The sequence below is a fragment of the Phalacrocorax carbo genome, chromosome 6, assembly GCF_963921805.1.
Source record: "Phalacrocorax carbo chromosome 6, bPhaCar2.1, whole genome shotgun sequence".
Taxonomy (NCBI): domain Eukaryota; kingdom Metazoa; phylum Chordata; class Aves; order Suliformes; family Phalacrocoracidae; genus Phalacrocorax; species Phalacrocorax carbo.
Genome location: NC_087518.1, coordinates 34244447 through 34271955, shown reverse-complemented (window position 1 = coordinate 34271955; position 27509 = coordinate 34244447). Strand labels below are relative to the sequence as shown.

Here is a 27509-nt window from a genome sequence, read left to right as displayed (position 1 = left end):
TTCTTTTTTTTTTTTTTCTCTTCATGGCAGGAAGGTAAAAGGAGGCAACATAGATGTGCATCCATCTGAGAAAGCCCTCATTGTCCACTATGAAGTGGAAGCAACGATTCTGGGAGAGATGGGAGACCCCATGCTGGGGGAGCGCAAGGAATGTCAGAAAATGTAAAGTCATAGCAAGTTCTGATAGCTTTTTCTGTTTTTCAGAGTCATAAATTCAATAACTCAAAGCATCAACAGCTTGTAAGAAATAATATGTTCTAATCATTACAAAACTTAATGCTAGATTAGCAGAAGGTTTAGAGGCCAGGAAATAACATGTGCCTAGGAAAGTTAACATCTAAAACACATGTAAACTGCTTTTCATCGATGTACTTTAAGGTGTTTTGTAACGAAAAGTGATTATTCCCATTTTATGTGATGGGAACTTGAGGTAGAGAAAAGAAGTGATTGGTTCCTACTCAAATGATGGTTAATGTTGGAGCAAGTATCTAACCTTCTGAGAGCCTTATGCTCTAGCTGTTGGCTCTCTTGTTTTGACCTGTCACGCCTAATAGTGATTTCACTACAGTATCTGCATTTTAGTTTTGTCTGGTATTTTTCTTTTAAGAGCATTAAAACGTTCCCATTGGAAAAGTCCAGAGAGCTATCATAACTTCGGTTTCCAAGCTGCAAGTTTGGACCTTTCCTAGGCTTGTTTTATCTCTATACTGAAGTCTCTTTGAAAATTTGAGCTCAAGTGGCTATGTGTGTGAGTGCATGTAAGAAGGATAATTGAGGAAGAAAGAGAATCCTTAAATTGTTTCAAATTTTTGAAGATACCAAAAATGTTCATCTGTTTAAGGATCAGCATAACTTGCATCTGCAATGTGGTGGAACTCCTTTTTGATCCATCCTATTATTAATGCCCACAGAAATTTCTTACTGCTTGTTGTTCATGGACCTGGCTGCAGGTCTGCCAGAACTATTGCAGACTCCTGACACTGCACCTGCGGGCACGGCAAAAGAAGTTTCCTGTGTAGTCAACACCCATAGCTGTTTCTAATTTTGGAATTTTTTTTTGTGTATGTGGTGGTACTTTGCCGTCCTGTGCACTTTTTTTGGGTGTATTGCAAATAAATTACTGGCTGCTGTGTCTAAGACAGTTATAAGGGATCTGTTCGTACAGCTGCATTTAGTGTTGCTGCTTGTGCTGGTGGACAGTTACGCTCCATCAAATCTGCTTGACAGTTACTTGCCATTTGGAGTTGTAGAGAACCACTGCTCTGACATTACCTCTGTAAGCCATGGCACAGGCATTGGGGCTGTTGGGATCATTTCTGCTTCAAGAAATTCCTGACTCTGTGAACATAAAACTGAAGAGACCTGTCTGTGTTGCAGCATTCGGCTAAAGAGTCTTAATGCAAATACAGACATAGCTTCCCTGGCTCGAAAGGTGGTTGAAGAATGCAAGCTCATTCACCCCTCCAAACTTGCAGAAGTAGAACAGCTGTTGTACTACCTTCAGAATCGCAGAGATGCCTCAGCGGGAAAAGGTAAATAATACAGGAACAAAGTAGCTTGGGTCTGGGGTGCTTCAACATTGAACAACTATGTGAGGGGTTTCTAGCTGAGACCCTAACATGCTTGATGTAGAAGTTTGGAGATAGTGGGAGTGAGGAAGATGTATAGTTAAATCACACTTGGAAAAAATTACAATCTTGGAGTAAGGTAAGAGGGAATTAGCATTTTAACAACCAAAGTTTATCTTTTAGGTTAGTTAAACTTAGTATTGATGCTTCTTACCAGCTGCCTTGTGCTTTACAGCAGGACTTTAGAGGTATGTATTCTGCTGTTTGGTGCAGTGTCTTCATATTGCATCTGCCCTTGCAGTGACATCAGAAGACTGTATGAGGATCTTGCTAGAAAGATCTGTCATCACCTGTTGCAAGGGTAGATAGTGTTCCTAGGCTGAGTTCATGCTGTCTGTAAAACTGGAGTGAGGAGTTTCAGTCTGACAAGCTTTAGTACAGTGTAGTAGACAGCTTGGGGTAATTCTCTTGTCTTGTGTTGTCAAGTTCCTGGTGAACAAGTTACTGAGAACAGTAATTCTCTGCTCTAATGCCCAGGCATTTTGGTGGTCCTACTTATATCTTAAACTTTCTGCTCAGTGGACAACTTCATATTTAGCATCTGATCCTGCATTACCTTGTGGTTAGCAAGGTTTCTTGCAGTCGTGAAATGGTAAGTGTTGTTCTCAGGTTGGATTCTTACCTTAATGGGATGAGTTGAAAACAAAGATTAATATTATTTATATGCTTTGATTTGTAACTGATTTGGGTGTTGTACCCTCTTTTATTCTGTATATATGTGTCTTGGTGTATCAAAGGGCAGCTTTGCAACAGTGTACAAGCAGAATCAAAGCTGCTAAGGTATCTCACCGTGGAAGTGAGTTTTCCCAGTCTGGACTTGCACCAAGATGACTGGCCTGTAACTGATCATTTCTACTGAGGAGTCAAAAGGCATCTGAGGGTTTTTGCTCCCTGTGGGCTGTTCAGCTTCAGAAACCTGGCATACCTTAGCTGTGTTAGTCTGAGAGGTCAGCTGGACACAAAGACTTTGACCTCAATTTAGCCAGAATGTTTACTATGAGAATACTGGATATGGTTTGGTTTTTTTTGTTTGTGAATATGCATACATAACTTAACTACAACAACGTTGTCTTCTCTACAGAAAAAAAAGAGAAATCCAGTAAGCCAAAAGATCCACCCCCATTTGAAGGCATGGAGGTAAATATTGGTGTTAGAAGAGAAATGTAAAACCCTTTTACTTCGTAAGTAAGCAGTTATATAAGCAGGGAGTGGGGGAGAGGAAATGCTGAATTCTAGGGGGTTTTTGCTTCTTGTTTCTTAAACAAAGAACTTGGTTTGGAAATATTGCACAATGGAATAAAAATCATCTCCATAAAGGGTAAAATATTTGAGTTGCATTCTTCCCTCTCCAACTATAGCACGCAGCAGGACAGCAAGTGAGGTCTGGAACATTGGACAGGACACAGGGAGTCATGTCTGAGCATCCTTTGTTTTTTGTAATTAAATCTTCTCAGATTTCCTGGTGTTCATTGGCAGTGATTCTAGATATGTTGAAGTTTTTTTCCTTATATTTTATTTTTTTGTAAGATCTTAACTCAAAGCTGTGCACTCTGTTGTGATTGATTGCCTTGAATTGACATTGCTCTTTGTGAAACCCCTACTCATGACTGCTTTCAGATTGATGAAGTTGCCAATATCAATGACATGGATGAGTACATTGAGTTACTGTATGAGGACATTCCTGACAAGGTGCGTGGCTCTGCCCTGATCCTGCAGCTGGCTAGGAATCCTGATAATTTGGAAGAACTGCTTATCAATGGTAACTTTAAAACCCAGTAACTTCTCTTAATGTTGTGCTCTTTATTTGTGCTGCTTTCTTCTCAAGGGAAAAGTAATTCACAAAGGTCAACTTGAGGTTTTCTGTAGTTTGCTAGGCTTTGCTTCTCAGTATATCATAAGCGGGCTGTCAAAGCCCAGTTGGATCTCTCTACAAATGGATGCTTCTTAGGCTGTTCTTAGGTGGGTCTGACACAGAAGTCTTCCTGGCCTCAGTAGACTTCAATCATTTTTTCTCATCCTAGTTATTTTGATGCTAAATGAACTTCAGTTGGCATTGCTGCTGGAGACAAGAGAATGTAGAGTTGTATCCTGAAATTAGGAAACTTGCTTTGAAAATGAGATTTCCAGGCTGACGTAAGAATAGGTGTCCAGTTTCCAAGGGAAATAATAAATGGAATGTGGATGCATCACTGAAGTATTCCACTGCATACCATACTCTTTTTTTTTTTTTTTTTGCTTATAGATCCATTTAAAAATCTTATCAGAATCCATGATGTTCACATTGTTGTAATTTTGTGTCTGCATATATATGTGCTGTGCCACGTGCATTTTGAGAGCTACATCAGTGTGGAATAGTGTGTGCTTGTAAATACATATGTGTATGTGTATACACTTTCTCACTTCCCATTGCCCCCTTTTTTCTGGGAGAAAAAAGGACCTTATAGCCTGTAAAGGTGTTGGACAAACAAACAGTAAAGGCAATCCAAAGCAGACTTCCAAAGTGATGGTAGGTTCATGTCTCGTTAATTTAGTAATTTTTTTTCTTGCCACCTTTCTCCTTTACTGAGCCCTTATACCCCCACGTTCCTCGAGTAAACGATGACTACAATATGTACGCTCCCCATCCTGCAATGTCAGCAAGCACAATTATTTTAAGAATTGGAATGGGAGGGAAATGGTAAGCCACCAGATAATGGCTTGTCCCCATGAGTTGTTGCGAATATTCTCGTGCTTGAAATTGCCAGTTACTGCTTTTCCTCATTCTGGGCATGTAATGTGGTGTATGTGAAGAGGGACTAGACAGGGGAAAGTGAAGGGAAGAGAAGTTTTTCAGAGAGGAAAAGTAAGCTTAAGTAACACAAGAAGAAATGTAAACCAAATTATTAAATAATACAAAGTTGCTGGGGTGGGGCGGGGGGAATAAATAGCATGGATGAAAAATGATAGTTGTCAAGGTAGAATTTAAAGGGGATTTGGAAGTGAACGTGGTTATGTTTTAGGTAGAGACCACACTGTAATATGGAACATACAGATGGGAGAAGTCATGAGATCGTAAGGTCAGTGGTAGTTTTAAGGTGACCTTAGTGTTTGATTGCAGTTTCTTGCATGCCATCTCTTCTTATGGTTTGTGACTGGATGACCACCCAGGGTACTGTATTTTAATTTTGTCTCCAAACAGAACTTGTGAGCAGTGCACCATGTTAAAGTGAGATGCTTCTGAAAATCTTCAGTTAGAAAACTGATAGATGTAGAATAAGGTGTATTAAAATTCTGAGTCTCTCAGGTTGAAAGGAGAGAGGTGAAATGCTGATGCTTATCTAAATTTTGTTTCCCTTTAGAAACTGCCCTTGGTGCATTGGCTAGAGTGCTGAGGGAAGACTGGAAACAGAGTGTGGAACTTGCTACCAATATAATTTATATTTTCTTTTGCTTTTCAAGGTAAGTGTGGAGTCCCTGTGTATGGGGACATAAGGAACTTCTCTCTGCTTTATGCCTTTTCATTTTTCTGCACTGCATTACAAAATGACGCTGAAACAAGAAAAAAATTTGCTGAGATGGAAACATGCTTGTTATGAATGACAAAATTGAGACATTGAAAGAACCCCCACAATGAGGTAATGTGTAGTAGAGCTGGGAAGAAACTAATAAGGATTCTGACCCATAGCTTATAGGCTGAGCTGCCACCTTTTATTTCCCTCAGCACTCCTACAGGGAAGAAACAGTATTCAAAATCGGAGTGAGTGTTTGCTCTGGTTAGGTATGCCAGTGTTTCAGCATACCCTGCCTAGAAATAATTCAAATGGAGTTTGCATTGCAACTTGATTTTAGACCTCTCTTGTATTTCTGGTGTATAGAGGGTCTTCTGAGGCACTTGTAATATGAAAAGTGGGACTGATTGGAAACCATTTTCCTTTACACATGAAAACTGGAATGTGTTTTTATTTTGACTTGGAACAAGACATTGTTGCTTGTCCTTCTACAAGTTTGGACAAAACATTCATCTTCTCAGGAGTTGTTTTTTTGTTTTGAAATAATTTTCCAATAGAGAAATGTTATAATGGGGCACAGAGTAAATACCTTTTTTAATACTTCATGTGGTGCAGTGTTGGGACATTGCTAGCATAGATGTCAAAACAGATTTGGGTTGCTTGCATTTATTTTTTTCCTCACAGGTGTTTTTTCTTCAATGTAGCTTTTCTCAGTTTCATGGAATAATCACACACTACAAAATTGGAGCTCTGTGTATGAGTATCATAGACCATGAACTGAAGAGACATGAGCTTTGGCAGGAGGAACTTGCTAAAAAGAAGAAAGCTGATATCCTTTTGATATGCTGGGGGCAGTCTGATGGCTTCTGACTTGTCTTGATAGCTGTTGTTAAGAGATGAGCATACAGCAGTAAAATTTTCTAGGAAGTGCAAACCATAACTGCAGATACGAAGAGGACCAAGAGCAAGAAGTTTGGGCTGCTGAAGAGATTAAGGTGAAGTTATAAAACAACACAAGAAACAAAAGTTTTATTTTGCCAGCAGTATGTCTTAGGAACACTTTTGCTGACTATTAGGATGTATTACAGCCAGGACTAGGAGGAGAAAAAGAAATCGTGCTGTAGGTTACAGGTGTAGCAAGCTGTTGCTGAGGTAGCATCTTTACACTGGCTATTCCATAGATCTCTTGCTTTTCACTAGTGGTTGAATAACACCTTTGAGGACAATAGTCATCTAGACTGTATAGCTTTTATCCAAACTCCTTAACTTCTGCAATTTACTTGATGAAGATCCTGAAAATCAAACCCTGAAAAAGGACTATGAGAAAACTTATAAGAAATATCAAGGGCTGGTTGTCAAGCAGGAACAGCTACTCAGAGGTACCAAATCCAAAGAGCAAATTATTTCCTTGTTGGTGAATGTCAGTAGAGGGTTCTATTAGATACTTGTTATAACGAGGATGTCTTAAGCATACTGAATGTGTGGATGAATATGGAAGAGCATTGCCAAATAACAGGGAAGATGCGTACTTAATTGAACTGTTTGACAGTATGCTGACAATTTTTAAAGTGATCTGTCAGTCTTAGTGGAAAAATAGCAGAAGTGATTCACTTCACTTTTCTTTGCTCACGATCTTGGTTTGGGAGGAGTTGGGTATTTTGGTTTTGTACATCTGTTTTGGTTTTTTTTTAACTTAGACTACCTTAGACTGTATCTGACTCAAGGTGAATAGCTTTCACTTTATCTCAGTTTTTGTACTAAAATACACTTCATGTTAGATTAACATGATCTGAGTGGCAAAACTTTCCTGTGAAGGGCTTTTTAATGGTTCCCACTGGAATTGAAAGAAAAAAAATATAAAAAGCTTCTAGTGATCATATTTTATCTTTCAAAGCCACTATTAGAATTCACCTTCTTAACGCATTCTAAATAGGAATAAAAAGCATTCATGGTCAGTTTCCTTCAAAATGCATTGGGAAGGGAGTGGAATGCTTCTGAATGTCTTTCCTTAAGCACTTAATGTTATGTAGAGACTTGTTTAGTTCTATTGTCTTTGATCTGTTGGTATGATTTGTATTGGACTTTGCTAGTTGCACTTTACCTGCTCCTAAATCTTGCTGAGGATACTCGCACTGAGTTGAAGATGAGAAACAAGAACATTGTCCATATGTTAGTGAAAGCACTGGACCGAGATAATTTTGAGCTGCTTATCCTGGTTGTATCTTTCTTGAAGAAACTCAGCATTTTTATGGAAAACAAAAATGATATGGTAAGGCTCGTAGCACTCTACTGCAATATTGTAAAGGTATGGACTCTGAAAACTTTGTGTGGTTGGAGGGAAGAGGGAGACATCTCTGTCCCCACCCTAAATATCTGTAGTGCTGGTTATCCTCTTTTGTTCCTAGTAAAATGAGTAAAAGGTAGTACAACATCCAGCCATAACATACTGCAAAAATTTTTTAAGAACTGTCATCCCAAACAGTGAAGCTACCTCAAAATATGATATGTGAAATTCCAAATTTTGAAGTCAGTACCCCAAGGGCTTGTCATACTCCCACTTCTGGAGATGCCTGTGACCCTTCCCCCAAACTAGACTCTTTTGACAACACATTGTCTCTGCCATGTATTGTCTTGGAAAGAGAGGTAGTTATCTGTTTGCACTTTGCTCGACTAGTTTACTTGTTTTATAGGTCAGCTTGGTCTTCAAAGGCACCTCACAACTGTTCCTTCACGCTTCCAGTAGCTCCCAGGAACTGGAGGCAGGTTATTCTTCAAAAGCTTTTTTAGGTGAAGTCTCAAACTTCTGAAATTGTAGCTTTTTTTTTTTTTCATGACTTTAAGCTTTAGGTAGCTCCTTCACTGATTTCCCAATGGCTTTTAGTTTATAGGTGCCTTCACTTCTGTGCCTTTATGCCAGTTCATTAAATAAAAACGAAAAATTTTACTTAACCAAGAGGTAATCTGAGATTACTGTCACACTTAGATTGTGAAGTAAAGAGATCTGTGTAAATGCAATAGAAAATTAATTGCATCTTTGTTACTGGAACTGTCATTTGCATGCATATGCACTGAAGACCACAGACAAGAGATATCTCCCGTATTTATATATGGGTATCCTATTTCTTAACAAAAGTCAGACACCAAGCATGCTTTTTGGGGGGAATGTAGACTCTTTATCAGGTGATTGGTCATTGATTTAGTTTATACTTGTGTTAGTACCCTGAAGGACTTCGTTAGGAAAATAAGAATTAACTCTCTAGCCCACTGATATGCTGGCATACTTTCCGCATTCCATTTGATTTAGTAGAAAGACAAATGAAACAAAATTCTTTAATTTCTTTTATGGCAGAGTGTTTTAACAGTTCTGAAAATACTATTGAAAAGGTTTATATGCTTCATGTCAGCTGTCTGTTCTAGCATTTCTTACTGATAGTAAAGATAATACTCTTTTCTCCACAGTATTATTAAGGAAAGCTACTAGTGAAGGAGGTGTTCTAATATTTATATTGGGCAATAATGCAAAAATGTTGAAGGCAAAATGAACCAAGACTAGTTGTACAATGCCTGATTCTAAGTAAAACTGAATAATCCATGTATATTTATAACACATTCTTCCCTTTGGCATTCAAGTGCTGTATTAAATTCAAAGCAGTGAAGTAGGAGTTCTTACTATCTGATCGGTTTTGATCAAAGGTATCCAGTCAGTTGTTTGATCACTGCACTATGCCATGTGGGAAGAGCTGTAGTTTCCTTTCTTAATGTTTGTTCTGTGTGTATTTATAACTGGAAGGCTAGTTATACATATACAAAAGTTTGAAGAATACAGCATAATTTTATATGCCTCCTCCTGTCCAAAGAAGATTCTGGGAAACAATCTTTTAAATGCATTCATTCTTTATGTCAAATAAATGCTGCTTAAAAGATAAAACTTTCTGAAATCTTGCCAGTCAATGCTCAGATGTCTTTTCTGGCTGGTGAAGTGAACATGATCTCAGGAACTGATACAACTTCTCAGTTCCTAGATTCCACTTTTTAATTTGAAAGTGATACATGTTTCAGGATGACTTTCATACTTTTATTAAATTAACGTGCAGGATGGCATGCCTCTTGTGAGAGCACATGCAAAGTTCTTTCTGGGGGTTCATTTGAAATTCATAATGAAAGGTCTCGGATTCTTTTTGGATGCCAATTTTCTGTCTGTCTTGGTTGGGTATCTCTTTGACTGTACTGTCAGTTGCTCCAGTGTTGCCTGTGTTTAAGTTTGTCTCCCCTCCTCCCCCCAGGCTAGTCTTGCAAGTGATGTCTTTACCGCATTCTTGCAGTATTCCAACTGTGAGGAATATTTCCAAGACATCTGAACTGTTTGGTTCAAAAACTTTTTAAATCAACATTATCCAGTAACCCAACCTAGAATACTTCAACCGCAAAGACATAAGAAAAACTGCTTCACGTGAAAATGCATTGACAGCCACTATTATGGGTACAAATTGGATGTGTATTTGCATACGCATACATGTGAATATACAACATGCTAAGAGGGCTTTTACATTGAAGACAAAGCTAAGTTTGGATGGATGATGGCTTTTTCTTTCTCTTGATGTACAGGTTGAAATGGATATTGTTGAAAAACTTGTGAAAATGGTACCCTGTGAACATGAAGACCTGCTGAACATCACTCTTCGTCTCTTACTAAATCTTTCCTTTGACACAGGCCTGAGGAATAAAATGGTACAAGTTGGTCTGCTTCCCAAACTCACTGCACTTCTAGGTATGTTCTCTTTTATTCTAATGTAGACTTCTCAACAGGGACAGTAAAGCTGTTTGCGTCATGATATAGTGTGCCTAAAGGTTGCTACATAACTTTTCTCTTTGCCAAAGAACTTTCTCACTACTCCCAACTCTTTATCATTTAAATGATCTTTTCAGATGCAGGCTTAAACGGAAATTTAAAATGATGTGGATCCCTGTAGATTTATTCCTAGGTTCTCTGAAACTGTTGAATGAGTCTTCTGGTCTTTAAAAATTAACTTTCAGAGCTACCTGAAAACTGTGTGAGTGACACATGGGTGATGCTTGTAATTTTGGGGAACACAGAGGAAACATAGCTAGCAAATTCATCGTGGAGTTTAGCTGATGGAGGATACCAACTTCCTCTCTTTTTTTATGGAGCTTGATATACCTGCTGCCTGTTGTTACCTTAATGGTCCAGAGATATCAGAAATTTTCCAGCTTTGTCAGTGTCATGGTTTTAGCTGGGATAGAGTTAATTTTCTTCACTGCAGCTGACACAGTGCTGTGCTTTGGACTTAGTATGAAAACAATGTTGATAACACTGATGTTTTGTTTGTTGCTGGGTAGTGCTTGTACTAGTCAAGGACTTCTCTAGCTTCCCATGCTCTGCCAGGTGCACAAGAAGCCAGGAGGGGAGGGGGCACAGCTAAGAGCGAATTCAAACTGGCCAAAGGGATATTCCATATCATGTAACATCATGCCCAGTATGTTAACTAGGAGGAGCTGGCCAGGGGAGGGAGGCAGCAATCGTGGCTGGGGGACGGGCAGCATCGGTCGGTGGATGGTGAGCAGTTGTATCGTTTGCTGTTCTGGTTTTTTTCCATTTTTCCCTTTTCCTTTTTAGTATATTATCATTATTATTGTCAATATCATAATCATTGTTATTACTGTTTTAATTATTAAACTGTTCTTACCTCAACCCACAAGTTTTCTTGCTTTTGCTCTTCCAATTCTCTCCCTATCCCACAGGGGTGGGGGGAGCGAGCGAGGGGCTGCGTGGTGTTCAGTTGCCGACTGGGGCTGAGCTATGACAGTCAGCTTCAACTCGAGGCAGTACTGGTTTTTAGACTTTTGGCCTGATGGTCTGTAATTTGTGTTAAGATCATGTAAGTACTTCAGATACAAGTGAAACTTTTTTGTCCATAGGGGGAAGCTGTGGAGACAATGAGAAGTTTGGAAAAAGCAGAGGATTGTCCGATTTGATCGTTGTACACTGGAGTTCTCAGGAGGGAGTTTTTATTCCTCCGTGTGTGTTCTTTGGCTGATACTATCTAGAAGCCACTTTGGTAGATATATTAAATGTTTAGCAGGATTTGGCCATAAGAACTGCTGAGTGCTCATTTTCAAGTGGGAGTTGAGGATCTTGTATTGTGGAGCCCTAAATGTGTGCAACGCTGATGTGAGACATGGTTAAGCTTTCTAAGATATGTTGGGTTTGGGATGTACTAACTCCAGTGCAGCTGGTGTATGCAGATGCAAGGAACAAGTGGAATGCAGTGGTGACCCTATGAGCTTTCTCCTCTAGCTTTGTATAGTCTGTATTGTATATTTTGCATAGCTTCATATAGTTGCATTGTTTGCCTTCTGAATTTTACATTCAACCTCAACATGGCCTTATTGCTGTTAAGTATACAAGTTAATACCATGAAAATGTACACTGCTTTGGAAGCCTTAATTCTGTCAATGTTTAATGTAACAGCTACTGATGTATCCTAAAATGTCTCAGATCTTTTTATGCTTTCTGCCCCACAATGATGATGATGCTTGATATCCTCCCCTGGGCTGAGCTAGGAGGAAGAAGAAAAATAGCATTTGGAGTCCCTCTTCTTTGTATTTGTTTTCCTCAAGGCAATGTTAGTTGACAGTAAACTGAGAAGTGAAAGCTGGTCAGGAAATATATTTCTGTCATTTGAGAGGATCGTGCTAGGTACTCTGGTTCAGGTTGGATTGTAGGCCTTTTGAAGCAGGACCTTGCCTCTTCCTTTTGTTTTGTACAGCAGCCAGAGGTGTGGTCTAAGGCTAGGGCTTCTGGGTGCTTGTCACCCTAAGCAATGGCATGACACAAATGACTGAGAAGTCCCTGCTCCCAGAAATTCCCCCGTAATATTAGAGTCACTTAACGGATGAGTTTAGGCTATCTGCTTTCTAGTGTCTGATCCTAATGTGGAGAGGAGAATTTCCTGTCAAATGCCATTTTCTCGGACTCACAGGTAGGCCTGTGCGGAAGGCTGTTTAGCTTGGAAGAACTGGCTGCTAAAATTGTATTCTGTTCCTTGAAGTGGCTGTTAAGGTCATCTACGGCAAGTTCGACTAGTACTTCCAGAAGCTTCACTGTCTGTTTGGCTCTTGGTGATTCTTTCCTTTACTTGGATGAGATCAATCCTTTTTCTTTTTTTCCCTTGTTTTTAGTAGAGGCATGTGCTGTTTACCCTAGCTCCTCCCTGTAGAATTGCTTGATAATTACTTTGCAGTGTGCTGGTTAGAAAATGAGGGTAGAAATATTGTCTATTTACTTGTTTGTTAAGCTAGCTCTGTGATTTGTGAGACTCTTCTGATAAGGTGATTCAAATAATTCTCAAATACATCACTGTGTATCTTGTCTCAGGGAAGCCTGCAACCTTAATAATAAAATAATCATGTGCCAGATGCCCCTCTTACACAGGTTACTTGGGTATTAAACACACATTATTCAAGTCAGTACCCTTCGGCTTACATTTGCAGGTCACCTTAAAGTGCTAACACATCTCAACAGCTGTTGACAAGTTACCATACAGCTCCTAATGCCAAGAGGTCAAGTTTGTTGACTCAGCCTACTGAAATTTAACATTTGTGCATGCTGTGCCTTTGAGACTTTAGCACTGGGTTTGAGATGAGTATAAATTAAGTGTACTAGGTGTTTAAAGGGAGAGTTGATATTGCAAAGAATTAAAGGACAGGATTTGTCAGGCAGCAGTTTAGGGCTGAGCACTGAGGTGGCTGCAGTCTGCAGTTCTGGAAGACGTGCAGCTTTCCCAAAGGACACTTAGTGGCTTGGGAGCAGGAAGGCTCTAAATGTAGGTGAAGACTGGAAGCAGAGGGGATGGACTGGCTTCAGCTGAGCTATCAAAAGAATGGACTAAGTATTGCATGGATATATTGGAGAAGGACCATCTTCTTTCTTTCCCTCTCACTCCAGAGTGTTGAGGCTGCTGTTGAAAGCATGGGCATTAGAAATTCTGCTTAGTCTTGGTTTCCATTTTAATTATCCTTTTCTTTTTAATAGTGCTAATGCCTGCTTCCCCACGTAGCTCTGCCAGTCAGTGCCACTCACTAGTTTTCATGGCTTCTCTTCGCAAGTCTGAAGTATTGTATGTGACAAGACTCCTCTTGCTCGCTCCAGGCACCCAAGTTAATCAACTACAGCTGATCTTTGTTATGCTCTGAACCTTAAAGAGCTGGGTGCAGTTGAGGGAGCTTTGGCTTCAGACTTGAGATCAGAAGTGGAGCAGAGCTGTGGAGGCCTCTGAGAGACAGCCTGCTGTATTCAGGTTTTTCCATACACAAGCTGCTTAAAGAGGTATGAAAAGAGATTTTGTTCATTTGTGTGACTTCAGTTCTTCAAGAAAACCTTGTAACTGAGTCACTAGGGCCTTGCAGAGAACTTTCTTTGTACTGGTAGCTTTGTTTTAGTACTTAAAAATTATATTTACGGAGTGATCTTTTTTCTTTGTACATTCTCTGTGTGAATGCTTTGTGTGCCAGTATATGTGAAGTATGGCTTCAGTGGATTACAGTGAGGATTCATGTGAATTCACCAAGTCGTTTAAACTAGATGTTTGCCTGAAATGCAGAAGACACTGGTTCAGTGCCCTCTAGTCATCACCTCAGAAGGAGACACCAAAGTAGCATGATATAGAATGTTCTGTGGAGGTTTGCTTTGCTCTTACAGTGCTCTTATTTTGCTTTGCATGGCATAATTCAAGTGAAGCAGAGTAGAGGAGTGACTTGCTGCAAATATAGTAGAGTTTGGTGGTTAGCGTTTTTACTTGGGGAAAGTATTCTCATTGAAAGGGGCAAACGTAGAGCTGAATTTTAAGAAAACAAATTCAGTTCCTTCCTTTATCCCTGTGAATGCCCTTCCACTGTTAGAAGGGAAATGTTATCCTCTTTCATAATCCTTCCCTTGGATGTGTGATTGGTTTCTAAAATAAATGCCCTCCCAGCAAACCGAAGAAAACATTGTCTACAAAGAAGAATAAAAAGCCCTCACTTCTTGTTTGGACCAGATCCACTTTGTTTTTCAGTTAACGGGCCAAACCAAATACAAAATTTTTAGTACAGCTCTCTTAAATATACGCACAGCTTGTGATTCACATTCTTCTAATAAGGGTGCTATTTTGTGCTGTGTCTGAGTGGTTTCTTAGCCTTTGTGGAGTGAGACAAATCTCCATGAGAACAACAGGCCGTTTGTACAGTAGAACCAGTTGAGTGCTGCCGTGTATGTTATGGCAGGCTTCTCGGTCGACCCCCATTCCAAGGGAGCTTCTGGCAGAATGTGGGTGTGGCAGGCATTACTAGGGTTTCTGTGTCCACCCATGAGTGAGTTACTCCTCTCAAAAGGATATAAATGATAGGGAATGGCGCGTAAGCTGTTAAAGGGGAACAGTGTTGCCGCTCAAAGGGTAGAAGCGGTAGGTCTGGCTGCATGCAGGGAGAAAACTTTTTTTTTTGATGATGTGTGCATTCATCCCTTTATGCTGTTGGACAGTTCTTAGGTGTACTGAATGCGTATTGTCTTGAAATGCCACTTCCTTTTTCCAGCACAGGCCACACTTAAAGAATGAAAACTCATTTATGCTTGGAAGTCAGAGTAAAGTGTCTCTTCTTTGCTCAAAACCACTAACTGCTTTTAAAAATCGAGGGCTGGTTGAGCACAGGTATTGGTGAGCTGAAAAGTGGGTGGGCCACAAAACAGTACCAATGGCAAATCAAGCCCAAATTAGATCATGGAGTGCAGAAAGGTTGTGCGTATGGCTGTGAAACTGTTACACAGCGCCAAGGTGTTCTGTCTTAAAAAAGACTTTAGGTGGTGATGAATGCCTTGGCTTATGTTTTCCAGTATGGATTACAGTGACTGAAAGTTGGCTTCATGGATTTGTATTCAGCCAAGTAGATGAGTATTTGTTGTACTACACTCTGAAATACAGTATGATCAGTCTGAAGTAACAATAGTGTAGTTTTGCTAGTCATGGTATGTATAGAGCCTATATGACTTATTAATGTGAGTATCCTGGCCTGATGTTCTTCATTCTTGGTGTTCCAAGTCTTAGTATCAGTTCACAGAGAAGTAGTAGCCACCTGATCTTACACAAAAGATTAAGGTCTGTGCAATAGTTAGCAATGCCAAAGTAGGTCAACATTTCCTATTATGAGTTCTTTATTTAAGCTGGAGGTAGCCAGAGCAGAGGGTGACTTTGACAGTCTGATTTAGTCCTCGCTGAAGAGCCTGTCTTCACTAGGTTCGTTGATAGAATTTTTGAGAGTTTTATTATCTAAAAATCTTTTCTGGAAACTGCTGAAATTTCTCTAATATTTTTCCATTCTTTACAAGTTAAGTTTAATGAGCAATCAAAGAATTGCCAAACAGTTGTATGTTGGGTTTCTTAACAATCAAGTCTTGATATGGTATGCAGCCAAGATGGATTATATGTCAACTGCTGTTTAAAAACCCAAGAAGTACTTTGCTCTCTAATTAACGGAGTGCTGTGGGGTTTTAATGTTCTATTCCTTTTATGAAAGTTTCTTTTAAGAAGGCTTAAAGTAGATGTGTTCTCTTTATGAGTTCACTTGGCCTTTTTGTAATGAACTTATTATGGAGCTTCACACATCTGTTGAAAAATGGAGCTTCTTATAGGCTACTGCAGTGTTTTTTTCTGACTTTAATAGGCCTCGTTTATCCTATAAAGAAACATACATTTTCTTACCCGATCAAGTGAGCAAACAATAGGGGTCAGATGTGGCAAAGACCCTAACAAAAAGCACATGTCCAGCCATCAGGGTGAGGTGAAGTCATATCGGGATTGCTTGAAGTTATTAATGGCAGTAAAATTTATGCTTCCTCCTGTTTTCCCAATTAAATTGAGAAACCTTTTTTCCTAAGGTGGCTCTGCAGCAGCTGGTTCCAATACTTGTTGTGTGAATATTGCCTGGGGTGTCTCCATTCCTTTATAGTAGAGGCTGACTGAAGCACATTAAGTAACAGTTCAACTACAGGGACCAGTCTGTTGGAAAGCAGTAATTATTGTGGGATTTATTTTAATGGTAGTTTTTTCATCATTTATGGTGAGTATGGCCATGGCTTAAAAAAAATAACAACCCAACAACAACAGCCCAACAAAAAAATCCACAAAAGAAACACAAAATAAAAACATCTCTTAAGGATTCAGAAGTTGAATGTTATTAGAAGTGCAAAAAAATGTAGCATGTCAAACTTAAGGGTAGCGTTGGGTGCACAATGTGTCTTAGAATCCAGCACTTATTTAGATACCATAACTATGGATTGGACAGCAAACTTTAGTATTATTGAAGAAAAATTGACTTCTGATGTTGAGAAATGTAGAACTCAAAGTAGAGAGACATCATTACTGCTAGTATTGTGTTTGAAGCAGAAATAGAATCCCAGCTAACTTTAAGGTAAATCATTCACCATATCCCTGCTTCATGCTGCTGGTAAATTGTATTGAATTATCAGGAAAGAATAACTGAAATTAATAACATCATATTTTTATATAAGCTAACAAGCTTTTGAAGTGTATTGTCTAAGATTTTTCTGACTCCTTTGACACTGTCAAGTTGGAAACTGTTTTTTTTGCATTTTGTATCTACTACAGGCAGATCCTTGCTAAACCGAGCACGCAGCCTTTTGACTGAGGTGAGTGAAAGCTCATTTCTGCGGTGCGTTGCTCACAAGTGCACATGTGTATGTACTGTGCTATTAGCTTTGTTCAACAAAGAGTATAACTTTGGTATAATTCTAGGAAGTAACTTCGTGAGTGTTGATGAAAAATAGAAATACTTTTGGCAGCAGCAAGGACAGGATTGGAGAGATGGCAGCAATCTAAAGATGAGGGAGCTGAGCTGCTGGAAATTCACTAAACTGTTGAATGGGAAGGATCCCCCTGAACCTGTATTTCTACTGTGGAGCTTACAATATGTGACTGTGAAACAATTAAAAGAATTCAATTAATTACTTTGCATATTGCAAGAGCAAATTAATACTTAGAAGACTAGATTTACTTTTTATTTCTATGTCAGCTGTTGACATCTGAAAGCTTTCAGGGCATTACTTGGATGCCTAAAGCGTGACTGAACAGAAACCACCAGCTCTAGTTTCTTGGAAAATCTCAGTAAAGAAGAGGTGGGGCACTGCTACTAGTCTTCCTAATCTTTACAAAGCCTGTATGAGGACCAAGGTAGAAAAAAGAGGAGGACCTTTTCCAGAGCCCTTGTGAAGCGTGCAGGCAGAGGGATAGTCTCAAAGGATCATGAGGAACAATTTTGCAGGTGTAGTAGTCCCATAGATCTTGAGGTTTTTACAAGTCAGACATAAGCGGGAAGGTTGTAATCTGCTTTCCTTTTTGGAAATGTGGAAACATCTTAACTCACACGTTTCTGCTAAGAGTTTCTCAGACGATCTGCTCTAGTGCAGGAGGCCAACTGCAGATGATCCATGTCTGCAATTGCTGAGAAGTCCTTTGTCAGTTGATAGTATTATCTTCAGACCCTTTGAGCTGAAGGGGGAAGACATATGCTAATGTAAAAATTCATTGCACTATACTAAGTATAGTGCTAGTATCTCTATATAATCATTCTGTTCCTTTGGTCTCTGACATACAGATGCTTTGCAGGATGGGTTATAATTTTATGTATTTGAGTAGTCTTGTTGCGTAAAGAACTTCATTTGTGAGGCTGGGGCCTCAAATATCTTTTTATTCTTTTTGGAAAAGCTATCAGATCTGTGAGAAACTTGTAGATAATCAGTGAATGACCTTTTAAATAATAAAACTGTGATGTTTTCACAATAGGAAGAATACAATTTAATTGTTTATCTTCCAAGACTTTGCCAGTAAGGGTATGCTTGCACAGGAACAGTATCTCTTGAATAATATGGAACTTAATTCTTGTTATCTGGAAGACTCAAAAGCTCAGCCAACGTTTAACTCAAGTTTTTGTTCTTAGTAGATTTGATCCTCAGCTTTGTGCTTCAGCAATGTTGGAACATGGGGGAAACCAGTTTCCATTTCAATGCAGTAAATCATCACTTTCTCAAAGTGCAAGGTAGCATCCTGCGTTAGGTTTTTTCCACCGTTGAGCAGGAGTATTTTGAAATACAGCTGCACCTTCCATTCAGAACTAAGGCTGCTCTGCTATGGAGCTGTGCACCCGCAGAGCCAGGAGCATGGAAAATCTCCACCTATTTCCATTCCCGTTGAATTCCAAACCGGAAGACTGGAAGGGTGGTTTTAGAGCAGAGAAGACTGAATATTTTCTAGTAATTGTAATTGGAGCAGTTGATGTAGTTTAATGGAATAGAGTGCAGCTATGGCATGTCCTTCTGTAAATTTCCATTTAATTGTATAGCATTTAAGTTATGTAGCTTGATGGAAACATCTAAAGGAAGAGCTTTGCATGGAATTTTCTCCATCTACTTTGGAAGTAGATGTTTTCTTAGTTTGAGTCAAACTAAGAACTACCTCCTCTAATTTCCTGTTTCTTGTAATAATGGTAGTTAATTCTTTTTCTCTCTTGCTTTCTTCCTTGATCATAGCTTGACCCCAGACTTATTTCTTTTGTGGAGAAAAGAGAAGTAGCTCTATCTTCTTCCTTCAGGAATAATCCTATTGCCTCCTGTTTTCTCTCTAATCTGAACTTCTAATTGATTTATCTCCAGTTTGTGCAGTATGGGATGTTAAAACCAATCATGTTCCAACTTAGGTGTGAATTCACATACATTCAAGTTCAAGTACGATTGTAAGACATTCTGAATAACATTTTTTTTCTGTAGGAAGATCAAGCCTCAAAAAAGGACATATCTAAATGTAGCAGTATGTTGTCTACCCAGTGGCTATGCTTTGTCTTTTGAGTAGCAATACTGCAGTGAGGTGTTGACTATATATTTTTCAGTCTTTGTGTGTCTTGCATAGAGTTCCAAGCAAAGAAATGGAGCTGAGGGCTCCTCCAGATGTGCAGCTTCATTTTTGTCCGTAGCTGTAACATTAAATAACTCAATCTAAATTAGTCATTTATTAGTCCTTTGGCTTAGAAGTCATAATTATACTTATTTGTTTCCTAGAAAAAAAAATTGTATCCATGTTTCAGATGTGGCATGTACTTAGTTCTTTTGGGGACGGAAAAAAAAACCCAACCATGGTGAAATCAAGATTTTAAATTAGGCTTATGCTACGAAGCCAGTTTCAAATAACATAAAGGTGGCACAAGAGGGGTGGTTAGTATGTAATTAATATCATAATATATTATTTACAATGCCTAGTCTCCTTGAGTATGAGCAGATTTGAAAATTCTTTCAGGTTCTCTTGATAAAATAAGCTGATATATCCAATACGATTTATATTTACATATGTAAATCAAACCAATATGTGTCTAACCCACACATGGAATGACTTACTCCAACTGTTTCAGAGCTGGTTGCAAGGAATAATGTGGGAGAGGTAAGCAGAGATATCTTTCTGCCACTTTTTTCTTAAGATCACTGCTAATTATGATACGTGTGAATAAACCCCTTGATTTCAGTGTTTTCTGATAGCAGGGTGAGACAGTGTATAGATTTGATATTCAGTTTGTGACATTCTTACCCATCTATATTCTTATTTGCCTAATTTTACAGCAGATTTGACTTCAGAGTATCAGAGCTTGAAACTGAAATAAAGATTCACTCTGCCATTTTAATAGGTATTTACCTTTGAGTTCTGGCTTTGATTTGTATAGTTAATGTTTTACACATGAGTTGGATAGGGTATATTTCATATCTAATGTGGAGACATTGATGATTCCATTACAAATGATGGCTACTTGAATTACTGATAATGTTACATTTAAATAATTTAGTCCATAATCTATATTCTCATTTTTACTTTAGGATTTGAAAGCTAAATGCTGCTACTGCAATTCAAATTGGCATTTCAGTTTTACAGCTTTAGGGTTTCTCTCTTGTTGTCGTGGTGTTAATGGCGTGGGGTGTTTTTTCATTTTAAGCTCACAAACTCAACCAAAATGAAGGACCTGATCTTGTGATCAAGAAATTTTTTTTTTCTTTTGCTCCTGCTGCTAGTACCATTTTGATCATTAACCTTAGTAAGAATTAGGCATGGAATTCAGGCGTTGGTCCACAGAACTGGCTTATGGCTTATTAATGTTCAAAGGCTAAAAATCTGAAGCCATTTTGAACTCGGAACCCATCATGTATTTATTTCCCTCTCTAATTTGCAGAAAACTAGTTGTGAAAACAGCCCGAGGGACCTGATATTTTTCCATCCCAGCTGCTCCAGCTGAACTACAGCTGCAAAAAAAAAAAAATCTAAGTATTGTTTCTATAAACTGTTGAGTGTATTTTATAACACAGTAATTCCCACAAAATCAGTAACTGCAGTTAATGACCGGTTTGTTAAGGCATTAACTGCACTCAGCTGGGAATGACCAATTTCTCTGGAATGGCTATATAAGAACTAAGGATAATTCAGTAACACTTTCAAATAATTATTTGGTTAATTAATGGTAAATTCTTGTGGAAATCCTATCAAAGTACTTGTGACCCCCATATTTAATATCCAATGAGTTCATTATGATTCATGTTTTATTGCCATAAATACCAGAAGAATCCATAATGACTAGGCCATTATTTTCCAGGGCTGCCCTTACTGCTTTAGGCCATTTGGCTATTCCACCTTCAGTCATAAAAAGCTTGATGCTCAAACCTACCAGCAATTGTAGGCCGCAACTTTCTGGCACCCCACCAAAACTTTGGTGATTTTTATTAAAATGGCAGAGATCTGTGTTTTCTGTTCTTTTCTTGCTTTTTCTAGTTAGGGGAATAATTGATGCCTACTGTACCAAGTCATAAGGAAGTCTTTCTTGCAATGTCTGCTTTTTCATGTGTGGCATTCAGTAGTGGTCAAAAATAGCAGAAAAGGTATCACTTCCATGCTTTGGAAGGCTGTTCTCCAGCCACGTACTGGGCAGGGTTTGAAATTTTTACAGCCAGTTGCTAAACAATGACTGACTTAGGGCTTCATTTATTAGCATTCAGATAAGCATTCCAAGTATAAAATAATTAAAAAGTGATCTTGGTACTGGCACGTTCAAGTAATAGTTAATAGCTGCCAGTTTATTCCCAGAAATATAAAGTCCAAGTGTAAAAGGATGGCATTTCGCCTGTTGGTGGATTTTTTCCAGTTTGTTGCTTCTTACCCTTTTATACAACCTTCAGCCTGCAAGATGATGCTTAGTGTTTGAAATGTTGTAGCTGTTTAATCTGTTGTCTTCCTAATCTTAGACAAACTAGTTAGGCATGGTTTCTGATAATTTCCAGTAGGCTGTACGCTTCTTAATTGTGTGTGAGTGTGCCAGTCGTTAAGAGCCAACTCATTAAGAGTTCATTCAGAGAAAATGGTTTTGAATTCTAGGTATTTTCAGATTTTTAGCTTGTGTGTCTAGGTCTTTTTGATTATTTTTGGCTGTTTAGAAACCAAGACAGTGCAGTCATTCAGCACTGGTACCTAAGGTGTTCTTCAGGCATCAGAAAAGGATTGGACCTATGAAAAATGGGGAGAGAAAATTATGCAAAGAGTTTCTTCTAAAAAAACAGGAAGCCTTTGCTGCTACAGTAGGCTATTTTATTTGAAAATAAGCTACCAGTACTGCCAAATACCAGGAAATAAACTGCTATTGTGACCAAATGTAAGGCTTTATCTTAACTGAAGCTTTGCTAAAATGAGGAGGAGGGGGGAACCATCAAGGACAGAGGTTAAACAGATAAAGTAGCATCATTCTTGTGGACTGCCTGCCAGTTCATACCTGCTGGCAGACCTGAAGGTCTGGTCCAACTTCACTCTGGTTTGTTTTTCCTGTTACTGTTCTTTCCTCTCTTCTATACTGGTGTGCCTTTTACTTCACATACTGTTTCCTGCATTATCCAGCAAAGTGTAATTTTAATTTGAGTCTTGATGTTTGAGTCTTAAATGGAGGCATGGAAAGAAGTGTTAAGAGCAGTGTAAACAGGCTGGGTTTTTCTTTTCCTAGCTCCATGAAATTTGAAGGCATAATTTACTCTTTAAATTTTTATATTTACTTAGGAGAAGCCTTTAGCAAGCCTATGGCAAGTTTTTTTTTTTCATGTAATTGTTGGATTCAGAATGTCACTACAAGTGAATATGTAGGTAGGATGATGGGTCACAAGAGAAACACAAAGATGATAAACGCTTTGGTTGAAACAGGATGGGTATGCTCTAGCAGCTATACTACTGTCTGGGCTTTTATTTTAATAGCCAGAGTAGCTTTCAAAGTTGGGTATTATTCTTTCTCCAGCTGTTAAATGCGTGGAAGGTTGTAATACAAGTCAGTTTTTTCAAACAGGTAAGAATTCAGAGGGATCTGAAAGATCAACTATGTTTTTAGGCTCGGCATGGGAAAGAATACTTCACTGTTGTATGACAACTGCCAGACGGGTTTCATGGGGCTTTTCTGGTAATTCAGTTTTGAAAAGGCACAAATTTGCATTCTCAGGATAAAGGCATCATAACTTTGCTGCTTAAAGGAAATTCCAGCTCCCAATGATGTATGCAGAAGAAAAATTTAACTGTTGGTTGCTGTTTGAGGTCTTGATGTTTTGCCAAATTGTTAAACAGATATGTTCTAACTTAGCTTAAATAGAAGTGGGAGGTAGGGTATTTCTGATCAGCTGTATAAGAACTGTGAATGCATTCTGAGTTGATGACCTTATCACATCCTGGTCTAACTAATATAAATATTCAGACAAGTATTTTATTCCATATATAGCTAGTATCCTGCTAATGTAGGGCTAGAGGACAACCCAAGAGAATGCTCAGCACAGATTCAGAAGTGAGTCAGGATCAAACATGTTTGTGCTGTTCTTAAACACTTGTATGCTTCTCTAAGTTGGTGTTACAGAACCTTTCAGTTAAATACTTCACAACCTACTCACATTAATTGCTCCAGTTTTTCTTGGAGAATCTTTTTCTCTTTAAGTATTAATGTGACAATACACTATTGTCTTTTGAAACATACAAAGCACAAAGGGCACCCACAGGATAATATTATCGTTTAGGCTAATGAAATTGTGTGATTTAGGTGAAAGTACTGAATGCCTTCTACAACACTTTTTAGTGGTAGTTCCTATTTTTCTCTCTAGCATTGGTGCATTCTTTATTGTTTCACTTGGAGACAAGCTTGTTGTTTTCAACAGGGTTTTCTACAGCTAATTCAGCATGACATTTGATATTTAATTTCCTAGCTGGAAACTGATGAAGGCTTTCTCTGGATGCCTTGTCATTGTTAAGTGTTCCTTTCACAAAATAATTTCTTACAGAGTGGAGTTAAGGAAGTGTTTTGAGGTGCTGGAGAGAGGGGGAGAAGTTAGTGTTGCCTTTGTTCCCTCTTTGCACAAATACATTGCTTGGATGGGCCAGGCGAAACCCTTTAATTAATGTTGCCTTTCTGTTTTAAATTTCTTCTTTATTAGGATTTTTGTACTTTTTGTTCTCCCCCTTTAAATGTTTACAATATGTAAAATACTAGACTTCTATTAATACAGATTTTTTTTTCTCCTTCTAGCAAATGAAAACTACAAACAAGTAGCAATGTGTATTCTGTATCACATAAGCATGGATGATCGCTTTAAATCAATGTTTGCATACACTGACTGTATCCCACAGGTATGTGCTTTCATATATGATGAGGTGGTAAAAGGCATCTCTCCCTGTGCATGTCTTATAGCAGAGCTCGCACTGACACCCACAGGTGAAAGTGGGAACAGCCACAACGCTGCCGAGCCGGTAGTGAACCTACTCCTTGGGCATTCTTGACTGTTCTTGCTGTCTTTTAATGGTCCCTAAAAAAGGGATAGGTGACACATTCCCTGTCAGTGCTGCCAACACTTGCTGCATCAACGAATTGGTAGACATGCAGGTGACCTGACGAATTTCTACAGATGATCAGGAATGCTTGAAAGATTAAAGCTTGAGCACAGCAGGTTCTTGGGGAATCTCATGGGAAGTATTTCCTTTACCGTTGTAGACAGCATTCTTTTCTGATCCCATTGGGTATCAAAATTTCAACGTCTCCAGTGTTACAGGATATGAACTGGAAACCAGCCAAGCAGTGTTACGTTGCTGCATGACAATTCCTTTTCCAACTACAGGCATGCACAACGGGGGAGACTTGAAGACTATGCAAGACTCTTCACTGGTCATTTGGGCTACAGTTTGTTGTGTAACTTTTTGTCTTTGGTCATAGTCTTTCATCTGAGCACAGACACAGTACCACTGGGTTTTGGGATTTGTTTTGGATTTGTATGTATGTGTTTTGTGTTTTGTTTTGTTCTTTTTTTAATAGAAGTACTAAATCCTCTCACTGATCTCTATCTCAGTCCTGATGAGGCTGGAGTTGAGAGAGCCTGCATTGCATAAGTGTAGAAGCTCACTGGTAGCTTTTTCAGAGTTGCACCATGATATATTCTTTCCTGCCAAACATGTTTTTAACATCAAACACATGCAGAATGGGAAGTTGCCGTGGAAAGTTTTCAGAATGTTTCTGGTCATTATCTCATGACAAAAATGGTGATGTTTTTCTAAATACAGGAGGATTTTGGAGAATAGAGAGGGGAGAACTGGTGGGAATACCTAGTATATGTTACAAAATGGTCTTGTAAACGTCCTGCTGTCTTTTCTGCCACAAGAAGCAACTACATGTTAAGGCTTTTTTGTGATAAGGGACCTGCTTTGTTCAGAGAAGCAGAACTTGTGAGTGAAACACAGTGCATGACATGCTTTCAGGGAATCTTGGCAAGGCTTTTAGAATACCCAGTGCCAAATCTAAAGGGCTGTGGAAACTTCAGTGATATCATACTCTGAGCTTTGGTGAACATCATTGTTCAGATAGGCAGTGGCTGCTCAAAGTCACTTGATAATAGCTGTATCCAAAGACTGATGGAGCAGGAAACAAGTCCACTCTCCTAGCTGGACTTTGGCTATAACTATAAAATTTGAAGATACCTATGGCTATTGATGCTTCAGCGGTCAACGTAATTACTCACAGATCGCATCTGCTGACTGTTCAAAAAGGACAAGCTGGACAACCAGAGCTTAAATTTTATTAATGAATGTTCAAAATTAGGACAGTCATTAAAGATGACAAAGGTAGCAGAAAACATAGGAAAGTGGATAAGAGATCGGGAGACCAAAATGACCTTTGTTAAAGGACTCCCTGCCATCTGCTTCTACCCTGGAAAACCAAATTCTCTTTTCAGTAGTAGTATGTGCCCTTTTGTGGGCTCATTTCCTTTTGAGGAAAGGTGTACATCCAAACTGGCAAGTACTAAATAATGAATGTTTAGTTGTTTTAGAAAGTGATTGGAAAATCCATCCCCTGTTGTCATTGTGAGGGGGAGAAGTGCTTGTCAAAGGGCTTGCACATGCTGTCCCCGGTAAACATCATTGTGGATTGTAGGAGTTAGTGGGTGCTATTCTAGTAACAGTTAAAAGTGAGTATTAACAGTTCATTCTTGTTTAGACCTCAGCAATGCGTGTTTTGTTTAAATAGGTGCAAATGCCATCCAGATGCTTATAAAAGCCTTTATTGGTAATAACCTGGCCAATCAAAGGGCATGGTTAGGCAGTGATGTCATGGTGATATTTAATATTTTACCGCAGAGCAGTGTGCAAGGTTCTCCACAGCTACCCACATGTTTTCCACCACCGTTGTCCTGCTTGGCCTCTCTTTGATCTGTAAACTTCTTTTCAGCTTAATGCTGGTAAACGTCCTCTCTTGACAGCACCCTTTGCTCCTGTCCACCATTATCTGCTGAAGTTCAGAAACCAGAGCATCACTTCAAACAGCAGAGTTAGGGAGTAGCCGGTCAGGAGAGATTCCTGAGGCATGCAGTTCTGGCATAATCATTCAAAGATGTTTGAGCTGGGCTTGGGGAGGGGGTTGGACAGAGGTGTATGTGAACGGAGAGCTGTGGGGGTTGGCCTCTGGTCACTGGTAAATAAGTGAAGGCAGGTGCCAGAGAGTCTAGACACAGTGATTTCAGTCCTGGTCTGTGGTATCTGATACTCAATATGGGACTTGTCTGATTGAACACTACTGCCTCTTCATTGCACATGCTGCAGTCTTTTTACTGCCTTCCTGTTAAATCAGTAAAAGATGACAATGGACATAGTAAAAGCAGAACAAATTTAATTTTAATATTTCCTATTTGGCAGCAATTACTATTCCTTTTGAAGTGGCACAAGAAGCAATCAAATTAAATGAAGACATAATGGGAAACATGGAACTTGTACGAAACTATTATTTTAAAATTTGAAAGGGTTTAATTGAAACTAGATATATTTTTTCTTTTTATAGAGAAGTAGTTCAGTAATTAACAGTGTAATCCCATCTTGTTAAACATCTAATTTCCACAGATTTTGTATTGTGTAAGTAATGAGAATGTTTCCCTTCAAATTATTTGAAGGGTTTTAAAAATCTGTTTTTAAAGGTTTTGTAACAGAAGAGTTGCAGGGGGTGATTTTTTGAATGCTCATGTTATACTTGTTAAGTGGCAACTTTCTTCTCTGGTTAATTCACTCTTATGTGACTGTCAGGCTTATGGTTTTAATAAACTGGGGATTTTATAAGTTCTTAAAACAACCTAGGGAAACCCGATTCTACCTTTTTAAGAAAAGGGGGAAGAAATCAGTGATAGCTTTTAAATTAGTACCTGAAAGTCCCAGAAAAAGAGATTAGTAACTATGTTGTAACCTAAATATGTTGGGGCTTAGGGGTTGGTGTTTTGGGTGGTGTGTTTTTGTTTTGTTTTGTTATTTGGGGTCCATTTGGAATGACAGCCTGCTATCTGGTAATAGAGAAACATAAAGAATTGCTGTAGTAAAATACTTTGGAGTGAAATTCCTGCAATCCTATTGCTTCTTCTTTCCCCTCCCTCTAAATGGATTGTTTACGTGCTTGCTCTAGTGTTTAATGCATTACAAACTGTCTTACCACCAGGGGGCAAGCATACAAATATTTAATGATCACTTGTTGCTTTCTTCTCCCCCACACCTTCCTGACAAAAACTGAGCTACTTTTTTTTGTATTTTATGTCCTGCTTATATTCAGGTTCAGTTGTTTCTATTTCCAGATCTCAGTCTTGTCATCACGCTGCTTTGCATTATAGTGTTGATGTGTCTTACAAACTGAGCAGGTTTTAGGAGCAAATAGGGTGATATCCTGCAGCCCCTGATTGAGGAAGCCGTGCAACTTGTCTGCCGTGGTTAGAAACAGAGCAAAAGAAACTGACGTATTTGAGTCGTGTTTGTATATTCAGTGT

At 38.8% G+C, this 27509-nt stretch overlaps 1 protein-coding gene across 2 annotated transcripts in view; it reads left to right on the top strand.

Annotated features, from left to right (window-relative positions):
- The window catches only part of KIFAP3 (kinesin associated protein 3), a 72190-nt gene that overhangs the window by 4921 nt on the left and 39760 nt on the right, over window positions 1–27509 (top strand). For both annotated transcript variants that reach the window (XM_064454588.1, XM_064454589.1), the window contains exons 2-11: window positions 31–162; window positions 1378–1532; window positions 2710–2765; window positions 3246–3387; window positions 4967–5066; window positions 5821–5945; window positions 6397–6495; window positions 7207–7385; window positions 9722–9884; window positions 23753–23853. In XM_064454588.1, coding sequence (XP_064310658.1) covers window positions 31–162; window positions 1378–1532; window positions 2710–2765; window positions 3246–3387; window positions 4967–5066; window positions 5821–5945; window positions 6397–6495; window positions 7207–7385; window positions 9722–9884; window positions 23753–23853 — 1252 coding nt within the window. The remainder of the gene's footprint in view (window positions 1–30; window positions 163–1377; window positions 1533–2709; window positions 2766–3245; window positions 3388–4966; window positions 5067–5820; window positions 5946–6396; window positions 6496–7206; window positions 7386–9721; window positions 9885–23752; window positions 23854–27509) is intronic.